Raw genomic sequence first — 12,272 nt, 5'->3', positions numbered from 1 at the left:
ATTAGTTTAAAAAGTGTAATGGCAGCATAAATGGGAACATGGACACTTCCAATTCCAATCTACTCTAACTGTTTAGTTACAAATGATGACTTGATAGCAATTTTTTTTAAGTGTACCTGGTATTTGAAATTACAGAAATTGTGCTAAACATATGAATTTGTCTTGTATTTTTCTGCCTTCTCTTTAGTATCCCGATAAGGCGCTGTACACTCAACTGTGCTACTATTCCTATATATTTGACTGGGATTATGCAACTGAAAAGGTTCTGCCCGAGCAGGAAAAAGGTAAGGGCTGTATAAAAATAAAACTACCGTACGTGGTTCAATAGTGATATTAGTGGAAAGAAAACTTGGGTTTTCTTGGAAATGCTTCATTGAGGAAGCAGCTCAGTTGAACCATTGATAGAATTGTGGCTTCTTCTGACGTAGGAAGTCAGTTGTCTCATTTTGAGCTCTATTGTATATTTGTGCAGAAACAAGAGTTTATAGGCTATCATAATGTTTTATACATCGCTTTGGATATTCTGGTAACACTAACTTATGTAATGTAGATAAAATAAACCTCTTAGCCATGTCCCAGTTTTTTCACATTGTGGTAACTTTTTGGTAAATTGAAAATTCTGAACAATACTTCCTACCCTTTCCATTGTGTTTTCAAACTTTTTCATACAAAAATAACAAATTACATTTGATAGCACCTTTCACGTGGGAGGGGATGTACATTGGCCATGTAGAAAGTTCTGCCCCTTGCCAAAATCTTCCCTTTTGAATACGACATCTATGCACATTTAGTCAAAAAGAAAACTAAAATGTAAGCCGTTTCACAAAGCTCACAATGGTTTGAAAACGTAAGGTAGGCCTGAAATTGAGCATCAAGTGTTGGGACCATAGGGAGGTATGTGCATGATTTGATTCAGTGATAATAAACTCCTAAACCAGATTTTACCCGAGTTGAGTTAATTCATAAAATTAATTCTAGATCATGAATTCTAAATTTGATAAATGAAAGTTATTCTCATTGCTTTATTCAATAATAATCCTTGCATTTGAAATAAATCACTATACTGATGTCAACTACTGCAACTATTTTTTCATAAATAAAAGCTCTTAATGTAACCCAATCACCATGATAATTACACATCAATGCTGCAGTGATTTTTTTTCTTGTTTGCTTTTTCACTTTGATTCATTATCACTATTGAGGTTATTTGGGTTACAGTCACAGACCCGCAATTGACACATTTAAGTTTATGTATCCAGTACATTTTTAAAGACATTGTCCATGATGTGTTTGACTCTCACCATGTTAACAGGTGCTCTCATTGATTAAAATGACGAATGCTGTAACTGGCGGTTCAACAATTAAAATTGTGAAGATTGTAGAGAAAATGTTTTATGTTTATAAGAGTGAAGTGGCCATGATGCCAGTTGCATATCTAGAAAATACTAATCCTGTTGAACCAGGCTTGAGACATCCTCCTGATGTGAAAAGCACTACATAAATGTAAATTGTGTTGTACTGCTATCTAAATATGATTCATGGAGGTTGAGAACGATCCTTATTAATGTAACTGCAGCACAAGTATGAATCATTCGGAGTTACTTATATTTACAAAACATACCAAGGCCAAAAGACCTTGTGAAGTTTGATATTTACATTTGAAACTTTTATTTTTTTTAACTTAATGACCCAATTGCAAATGATAACCCTTTTTGTGAAAGTTGATTATGTTTGACTTGCACGTGCACAAGGAGGCATTGGACTAAATTTTAATGGATATTTAAATGAAAGAGGCCTTGAATTGGTTTAGTTGAATAATAACAATGTTTTCCTTTTATTGACCATTATTTAGAACTCCTGAATCACATTCTGAAATATCTAAGAATACCTGCTAAAATTACAGCTATGTTTAAGTAGTGGCCGTTTAGATTCTCCCACCTTACAGGTAACAAATGCATGTCGTAGTAAACATCTGTCCAGAGCACAAGTGGTGATGGTTCATATTATCACGATGTCTCATTCTGCAGGGACACAGGCTATCCTCATCATACACTCCCATTACCAATAACTGGGAGCAGGGACTCTTTGCACTCGGTTCCCATTAACCCTCAAGCCAAAACCCCAAAGGGTAAGATGGTCCTAGCTGACAACTAGTGGGAATGCTTAATACTTTCCATAATTAGGTAAGCAGAATGCATCCCTACATGGAGAGAGTGTGTATTCCATTCCAATAAACATCTCTGGAATTTCCATGTATAGGTGCGATGCATGGAACTCTGTTTGGTTTGGATACTCTCAAACATGATGGCTGAAAAATATATATTCTGCGTTTGGAGATCATTGGTAATTGCACCTGTCGTTGGGACCTTGTATATGCTCCAAGTAACACAAATGCTTTTTGATGCAGAGTGAATTAGATGGCTTAAATTTGAGGTTTGGATTTTCAGCATCTCCTTGGACCTCCATAATTTTCATTTCCTGTATAATATTGAGGCATGGAATTGATTTTAGTTACATGTAGTCTGTTCTACACCATCTGTCTAGTAAAGGACACACTCTGAGCACTTCAAGCGCTCTGAGACGCCGTCCGGCGTGGAGGGCACTATATAAATCCAAGTTGTTATTGTTGATGACACTCTTCGATGTTAAGTAACTATTATAGATTTATGGGGAAAGAGAAGAAAAATCATTAAGTGCAAAAGGTAATTTGTGTAGTCTGAAGCAGTAAAACAATTGTGACAGAATGAACTTTACTTTTTAAACGCTTGAATTAAATTCATGACTTTTGATTTACCCAGAATTTAAATATATTTAACCAGCCAACCACACTGATTGCTTTGCAAGCCTCATTTAATACCAGTTGTACATTAGAGAAAGCACCTTTTGAATGCTTGATAGTACCTTGTTCAACTCTAAAGATCAGATATTATGGGTTTCTGCCTTTCAACACTTATTATAATAATAATCCTTGCATTTGGTATAATGCTTTTCTAGATGTCTCAAAGCGCTTCATAGAATATACTGTAAAGTGAAATATTTGTGGGCGAAACGGGGCAGCCAATTGCGAACAGCAGTGTCCCACAAACAGTCAAGGATTGAAGTGACTAATTTTTTATTGGATTTTTTTCTTGAGGGATTATTTATTATCAGGCGTGTGGAGTAAGGAAACTTGGCCAAGGTTTTGCCCTGCCGAAAATTGAACCCAGGTCTCTCGCTTGCAAGGCGAGTGCTCTAACCACTGAGCTACAGGACTCCTTTATATGATGGGATATAATCTAAGCAGAACATGATAAATGTAGAAAATTCTTTCTGAATAGTATAAAATTGTTTGATTAAAAATGTAACCACACAGCACTGTACACATCCACCTCAGACAGACAGCATTGGGGATATATCTATACTTCCAATTCTCATTGATGATCTAGATAGACTGCCTAGATCTAGACAGATTTCCCCATAAATCTATAACAGGTCAATCGTCAATGATGCCTTGGATTACTGTGGGCCTGTCTGTCTTTTCCAAGCCCATCTTTGGATGAAACATTGTACTGAGGTTCCATATGCCTATTCAGGTGAATGTTAAAGATCCCGTGACTCAATTCGAAAAGAGAAGGGAATTTTTCACAGTGTTCTGGTGAACAATCCCTCAGATCAAATTAATCATTCACTTCATAGCTGTTTGTGGGACATTGCTGTGCACACATTGGTTTCAGGGTTCAACCTCAAATAGTCACTCGAAATTGTGGCACCCACAACGGGGTTTGAAAACCTTGAATGCTGCAGGTATTTGGATGCCCTGCTGACAAGATTTGAAAACAGTGACTTATAGGAGCTCCGATCCAATGTGATGTGATCTCTTTGCAGGCTCCATTTCGGCATAGACTCCGCTACTGTCAGGATTCAGTATTTACAATTCCTTCTCAAACCCTATTGTGAATATTGTATTTTTGTATCCCAATGTGTCAATTTTGCAAATGGAATTTTGTGAGAGTTTGATGACTTATGAAGCACTGGTAAAATCTGGTGAGAGGTTTGCGTGTCAATGCAGCAATTTAGTGCTCGTAATCTAAATTGTGTGCAACTTCTATCAGAGCAGCAGATTAGAAATGGACAGTAGCAGACAATAAACACATAACTTACAAGTCCAGGAGAATGGCACTTGTGTCGCGGTGACCTAGATATGCAACAAGCGTTTGAACTGCGATACATCTACTTTCAGTGGTGTTGTCGCTTTTACACTGTTTGGCAGCTGAATGGAAAAATAAGTCAGGGTCACCTTCCTTTTGCCAACCCCAGTTCGGGATCTTCACACAATAATAAAACTACAAAAGAGTAAGAGAAGGGAAAGAGAAAGCACTGAGGAGACGTAAATGTGAATTTGAGTCCCAGATCAATGCATAATTCTTAAGATGAACTTTGACGTGAGTTTTGCTAATTCAGCAATTATGAATTGAATCTCCATTGCTATAATCTGACTGCAGGCGTGAATTCTTCTCTCCTACCCCCGGCCCTTTGGAACAATGTTGTGATTGTTTCCGTTATGCATAAAGTGAATCAATTTAAGTTAAGCACTAACATTTTGGAAAGACTGGTGAATTCAAGCTCATAGAACTGCACTTCTCAAAAACATTGGGTGCTTCCAAGGCATGTATTTTTAGGCCAGGTTAAGTATCCCTGACGTAATTTATGGAAACTAACCCTGGGCTTAAAAATCCCACTGTTGATAAGGAATAAGAGGGGACAAACAACAACAACAACAAGATTCCATTTATAAAGCGCCTTTCACGTCAGGAGGACGTCCCAAGGCGCTGCACAGTTGGGTCATGACCCGAGCAGGGGGGAAATGGTTAGGGTGAGGGGAGGGAAGGGAGGGAGAGAGGAGGGGGGAAATGGTCAGGGTGAGGGAGGGAAGGGAGGGAGCGAGGAGGAGGAAGTGAGTCGAGAGGGGAGCTGAAGGCTCGGTCAAAGAGAAAGGTTTTGAGACCGGCCTTGAAGGAGGAGAGGGAGGAAGTAAGGCGAAGGCACTGGGGGATGGAGTTCCAGAGCCTGGGGCTGAGAGACTGAAGGCCCGACCACCGATGGTAGGGCGATTGGGGCGGGGGACGTGGAGCAGACCGGAGCCGGAGGAACGGAGGGTACGGGCAGGTAGGTAGGGGGATAGTAGGTTGGAGAGGTAGGAGGGAGCAAGGCCGTGAATGGCCTTATAGGTGAGGATGAGGATCTTGAAATCAATCCTCTGGGGGATGGGGAGCCAGTGGAGGCGAGCGAGGGTGGGAGTGATGTGGTCCCGAAGCCTGGTGCGGGACAGTACACGAGCTGCAGAGTTCTGAATGACCTGCAGCTTGTGGAGGGAGGTGGCGGGAAGGCCGGCGAGGAGAGAGTTCCCATAGTCCAGCCTTGAGGTGACAAAGGCGTGAACCAGGGTTTCAGCAGCGTGAGGGGTGAGGTAATGCCGTAGTCTGGCGATGTTCCGGAGGTGATGGAAGGCGGTGCCAGTTGTGATGCGGATGTGAGGGAGAAAGGACAGCTCAGGGTCGAACAAAACGCCGAGGTTCCTGACTGGCTTTGAGAGGTGGAGAGTGCAGCCTTGGATGCTGATGCTGTCAGTGCCTGAGGTGCGGAGGTGCTGACGTGAGCCAATGAGGAGGGCCTCGGTTTTTCGCACGTTGAGCTGAAGAAAGTTGTCTCTCGTTCAAGACTCGATGTCGGACAGGCAGGCTGTCAGGACATCGGTGGTCGTGGAGTTGAGAGTAGAGGAGGAAAGGTAGAGTTGGGTGTCATCCGCATACATGTGGAAGTTAACTCCATGTCTGCGGATGATGTCACCTAGGGGGAGCATGTAGAGGGTGAAGAGGAGGGGACCGAGGACAGAGCCCTGAGGGATAAAGCAGAACTAGGATAAAGGATAAAGCAGAACTAGCTTGAAGTTAATTCTTGCACTTATGTCATTTCACTGGATTTCCATGTAAAGTCACAAAGCTGGATTCGAAAAGCGGAAATGTTTTTCCATTCTGCAGTAGTCTTTGGTCATCTTGATAATCCTTGAAATCATCACGTGATCCAAATAAAACGTTTTCTGATAAAATATACAGCAAATCCACATTATTTGACTTGAAAGGTGCTATATCTGATTCAAGGATTAGTATTAACAATAAGAATTTATACTATTGATAATTAAAACAAGAATACAAATATTCTACATTGTGTGTTTGATTGTAAATCTCCCAGTAGAAAAGCTAAATTTGTGCTCTGAACAAATGCTCAAAACTTGTCCAAAATTTATGTTGCACATTTATTGCTCTAAAACAATTTTGGTAACCAAGCTATCAGTTGGGACCCTTTAGGATAAAATAATAACATTTACAATTCTGTCTTATACTTTTATATTTTGAATGAGTTGCAAAATTATCTCTAACAGCTTACTTCAGTTATAATGTTGTTACAGCTGTCCTGCCTGGGTAAGTTAAGAGTACTGCTGTGTGTGGGCTTCCGAGAGTGCAGATCAGCTGCTTTTGTTCAAAATTTGCTGCAAGCCTGAGCAGAACACAGCCTCAATAGAATCGTAGAAATTTTATTACAGAAAGGCCCATCATGTCTATGCTGGTGCCACCTCCCTCACCTGAGCAATGTACTTTTACCCCATTCCGTGGAGAGGTAGATGAAACCCAGCTTCAAAGTGTAAGTGTAGTGGAAACTGAAAAGAATGATTTAAAGCATGTAGTTATAGAAGAGTGAGTTACAAAATGTGTAAAAACAAAGTGATTTTTTTCTGCAGAAATCTATGCCAGATTTCTTGTAATGAGATTCCTACTCTGTTCTGTGGTAGTCTTGTCTTATATTCCCGCTCTATATCATCACTGCGATGGAGTATAATGCAAGTAGCCTTTTAAAAGATGGTGATTGGCACCCTGTTTTTGATACATGCAATCACAGTGCATGCTAAATTCAGAAGGTTTGTCCAATCAAGGATTCAATGTAAGAGGAGGTGGTAGCTCGCGTATAATCCCCAATAACAAGGGAAAGTGTTGATTGAAAACAGTTTCTAGATTGAGGAAATGATAGGGATTGTAATTGGAATGAAAGGCATGATGTGCTCATATTATCGAAATGGATCATATCTTTCAGTAATGGTAACTCGTTCAGCAAGGGTCATCCAAAATTCTTTTCAACATTCTGGTTATTGATTGAAGATGTGGCAGTTTTTAATCTTTCTTCTCTTGTAATACTGGGGAAAGAGCAGGAGAGTGGGACTGATTGGGCAGCTCTTCCAAAGAGCCAGCACAGGCACGATGGGCCGAATGGCTTCTGTCTGTGCTGTAACATTCTATGATTCTATGAATATCCAGTTGTTGAGGCATGGGTTTACGTGCTCTGAAGGGCAGTGAATAAGATATGCATGGAGAAAAAAATATCATTTGGCACACCAAACCCACTCTTTTCACACTCAAAGCTAAACCTACCTCAATTTCTGAAAAGACCCCTCCCAATCCTTCTCCTCCCTACCCCACAACATACACGTCAGTACATAGACTCCCAATTCTCAAACACAAACAGGAAAATTCAGGATATTGATACATCTTCACTATTCAATCCAGGCCTCCTCTATACCAGCTGCATATCACAACCCAAGTGGCATAGATGTTCGTGAAGCACATGGTCATCTCAGTCTGCACCTCTTCCAATATCCTTCCCGTACTGTTCTCAAGCCGATACTTATCCTGCGTGAGAACAGAACATTTACCCACAAAAGGCACAGACACTCCATTTCACAATATATCCTGTGAAGTGCTTTCGGATGTCCTCTTGATGTGAAAGGTGCAATACCAAATGCAAGGATTTTTATTGTTATGCAATTTTGAAGGAGTTTATGGACGCAGCTGCTTTAGTTGGGTGTCTGTTCTCTACATCTTACTCTGTAAGAAAAAAGTGTTTTTATTTTAAACCTCTCAGCAGGTAGGGGCTTCATCCAGTCATAAAGAAATATACTGAATTTACCAAACGGGACAATTTAATTAACCTAGACAGAGAGCACATAAACTATGGAGTAATGTGTGTACATTTTCAACTGTCACTGGCGTTAGTTTTGAAACACTATTTGTAACGTTTAGTGCCAATTACAAGCAGCCAATAGTTGCAGCACCTCGTACAGTGGACTCTCCTGACTGAGGCTTTCAGAGATCAAGCTGCCACCCTCTTGAAATTGGAAGGCTGTGGTAGGCTGCATTGGTTGTGAATTTCTAGATTCTGGGTTAATGCTAAATCAGTTTTATTCTCTTAAGATTTGTTTTTCAGATATGATCTGCTCAACAGGGACAAATTTCACTCTCTTGGGCCTGTAGATTAGCTTCTGCCATATGAGTCAGACTGATGACAGTTGCGAAACTAGTCTACATATATAGCGTTTCATAATGTGATCAATATCGCATTGAATGCGTTTCGAAAGGCTGTAAGTTTACCCCATAATTCTCAGTATTCAGGAACACTCTAAATACGCAATAATAATAATAATAATAATAATAACAATAATAATCCTTGCATTTGATAAAGCACCTTATCACGTCGTGAAGATGTCACAAAGCGCTTCACAGAATATGCTGTAAAGTCGATTGACTATATATATTGTGCATGAAATATTGAAGAAGGGACCAGTGGAATGCCAAGATTTCTTCCAGCAATTCAACACAGCACAAACTAATATCCTTGGTGGGGAGAACACAATCAATACAGTATTTTATAACCAATTTAATTATTATTGAACATATTATCAAATCTATTATGAAATGTAACGTTTTTGCATCTGTTCTTAAAGACTGGTCATAGGTGTAAAACTTGACCCATGGCTTTCGTGAAATGTGTGCACTTGAAGTCGGCGTCTTGGATTCCCATGTAGGTGCCATAATTGTTGTTCCTGACTTTCAAGCCTCTGTTTGTGTGTTCTTCAGAGGATAATCCGTTGTCCAATGAAGCTGCACTAAAACTCGCCAATCAAAAGCAACAGCAGCGGCCACTTAAATCTTCAGGCCCAATCATTATGTTGAATTTGGGAAGTGGAGAGGGAAGAGAGAGGCAGAATCACAGCTATTTTTAGGAATAGATGGTGATGTTATACCTCATCCAATAACCCATTCGATCATTTTTGCGCTCCCATGTTCCTCAGCTGTAGGTGGCAGCCTGGATGACACCAGGCAAGATTGTTGTTGTGTTTATGGAAGTAGTGCTTTATAGCAGCTTTGGCACTGAGCTTCTTTAAGCGAAGGTTATTTACCCGCATACCGAAGTTGAAAGGTTGGTCACAAAATGCCAGCTAATTCCCTCCATTCATATTGAATGCTTATGCAGTATATGCACTAGGATAGTGGCTCAGCAATAAAAAATACGAATTTGGCTGTCCCAAGTAAATTTTTGTTGCACAAAAGGATGAGGTTGATAATCTCTGTTAGACTAATGTACAGTAGTTATGGTAATCACATGCTTTTTGAACCTCAGAGGATTGTTCTGACACATGGCTGATAAGTTATCACTCAAAACCTTTGACAGCCTGTGTTTATAATAAAATACTTTAGCGTATCAGTAATATCTTTTTCTAAAATAAGAAGGACATTTTCTTTTTGATCAGGAACTGTTACTTAAAAATCTGCACCTTCCACAATACAGGTCTAATCTTTTATGTATTGAAGCAATGCTTTTGCTTTCATAATAAGCAAAATATTGATGCACAAGACTTGCTTAGGCATGGTGGTGCTCCGTTTTATTTCCCTCAAATTAGAAATCTTATGGGGTGAGGGTAATGTATCCAAAGTTTTGATTTTTGAAACCAAATATCAACTGACTTAAAGGCCGGCGACAAAGTTCTTTAGCACTGCAGCTGTCTGGATCAAAATCGTATTGGTATATCTGTAAGTATCAAGGGCCTCGTCCTGCTACAGAACCTAATATATTCTAAATTGTTTGGTTGAAGAAAACAAAATCTTGTAGCACTTTATACTCTTGTTCAGTTTATATATAGTTCAGAAACTCAAAGAAAAACATTTTGACAAGATTTCTTTATTTACTTTAATTTTGCTAAAGTTCTTTGGATTTCATATAAAATACTTTGCAGAAAATGGTTGCTTGTATTGTGTCTCCGAATTAGTTGATGCTTCGTGGCCTTTTCCTCCTCCTCGATACAGTATTGTAACATAATAAAAGTAATGTCTGAAATCATTGCTTTTGGGGAATCCCTTCTCAAGCAGTTGAGGACCTTTTTGGGGAGTGACTAGATACACTTATTGATGATAATAATCCTTGCATTTGATATAGTGCTTTATCACATCTTCGAGACATCTCAAAGTGCTTCACAGGATACACTATAAAGTGAATTGACAGTGCATTTTGTGGGTGAAATGCAACAGCCAATTGCACGCAGTAGTGTCCCATAAACATTGATTGAGTAAACATGTTATTTATTTATTTATTGAAAGGATTATGACACTTACACACATGTGTATATAATATATAAATATGTAGATCTGTTGTGAAGCAATTCAATGTTAAAGTCACGTTTTAATATCTCCAGCACCTGTTCTATTTCACGCATTGCCTATTATGAGACAGGCCCTGTTATAAGGAAGTATTGCTAATGTGGCCTGCGGATATGCTTAGATTTTCCGCATGAAGTCCTGTAACATATTGGTTAGAGCACTTGCCTTGTGCAATTTCTGGGCAGGATGAAACCTTAGGCAAGTTTCCTTACTCCACACGCCTCTTTTTACCCAGCAGTGAGTAGGAACCTGGTTGTTAGTCGTCTGGTAGATCACTTTCGGGGATAATATCCCCTTTTTTTAAAAAAGTTAAATAATAATTTGGTCACTCAATCCACAACTGTTTGTGGGACACTGCTGTGCACAATTAGCTGCTGCGTTTTACCCACAAAATACACAGTCAATCCAATATACAGCATATTCTGTGAAGCACTTTGAGACATCTCAACGACGTGATAAGGTGCTATATCAACTGCAAAGATTATTATCATGGACTGGTCAGCTTCCAGCATGTTTTTAAAAAAAAAGTCTGATTTCCAGGTTGCTAAGTTGTTAGCAATGTCGCTTCCTGTGCACTGTTCTTGTATGCACAGTTTGCAGGATGTGATGATAGCAGCAACCTGATGAGCCAGGAGTCGCTGGAAGCTGACTGTCCTTCTCCATGTATGTTCAGTGATGTCATGATATGGACTCGCTGACCAATGGCCACACTGTTATAAGGCGGCTTTCAGTTCTATGGACCTTCAACTACCAACTACTACCTTATGACAGGTTTCTAATGTATTAACTTTGATCTTGTGGAAAGTTTAATGATATTAATGGACCAAGAAAGATGGCTGGTGTGAAATGTTACATTAGTGTAGTTGTGGGGGAAGGGGTGCCTTTAGCAAGCTGAAGTTGAGGCACGGTGTTGGGCCAGAGTAATGGGAGTTTCCCATTGTAGCTGTTTCTTTAGCAGGTATCCTGCCAGTGCTATTGTACTACATACATACTGTGTATAGTAATGCTGGGTGCCTGAACAAGGAAAGTATATTCCTCAGAGATAAAATCTCGCACTGAGATGATCACCAAACAGGAGCAGTTACTTATAATGTTGTTGAAATATGAAATAAACAGCATTCTTTGCCAGACATAATGAATGGGCATAATGCTATAGTTACCTACCACATCTTAAAGACTTTTTGATACTGCATTTATATAAAGATTCTTGATAATGGTGTGTGTTTTTAAATACAATAAAGACTGAATAAACAAGCCAGATCATGAATCAGAGTAAAACTATATCTCTGCATAACTACTTTCAGAGGTTGGTGAATTTGTATATATTGAGCTATTATTTTTGGGGTTTACACAGGTTTAAATTTGGAGTAGCAGTGTTACATGGGGCTCTGTATGGCAGAGTGGTAGGATATAATTTAATAGTTGCGATTTATCCACACACACATACATGCAGCTCCCAAGTCACCTATGCTGTCATGCCAAACCCAGATGGTTTATCCACAAGGATGGGGAGTGGGGTGAGAAAAACCATGGGCTCAAGCAAATCTAATGGCTCGTTTCAAAAATAAGAGCAGAGGTGCGATCACAATTTTCTTTCAGCCATTGGGTGGTGTGTTCCAAGGGACGCCTAAAAACGGAGTGGAGAAAATATAACATACGAGAAAGCTATTTCTTCTGGAATAATTGGATGGTAAATACAGCGACATCTGTCTACTGGGGCAAGAAAGATGACTTTAAATGTGGCTACTGGTA

At 39.6% G+C, this 12,272-nt stretch overlaps 1 protein-coding gene across 1 annotated transcript in view; it reads left to right on the top strand.

Annotated features, from left to right (window-relative positions):
* Positions 1 to 12,272, top strand: part of pola1 (polymerase (DNA directed), alpha 1) — a 189,965-nt gene that overhangs the window by 156,682 nt on the left and 21,011 nt on the right. Inside the window, exon 37 of the mRNA XM_042334402.1 lies at positions 188 to 284. Within this exon, the coding sequence (XP_042190336.1) occupies positions 188 to 284 (97 nt within the window). The remainder of the gene's footprint in view (positions 1 to 187; positions 285 to 12,272) is intronic.

This window comes from Callorhinchus milii, unplaced genomic scaffold, assembly GCF_018977255.1.
Source record: "Callorhinchus milii isolate IMCB2004 unplaced genomic scaffold, IMCB_Cmil_1.0 Scaffold4, whole genome shotgun sequence".
Taxonomy (NCBI): domain Eukaryota; kingdom Metazoa; phylum Chordata; class Chondrichthyes; order Chimaeriformes; family Callorhinchidae; genus Callorhinchus; species Callorhinchus milii.
This window is presented reverse-complemented; position numbering and strand designations above follow the sequence as displayed.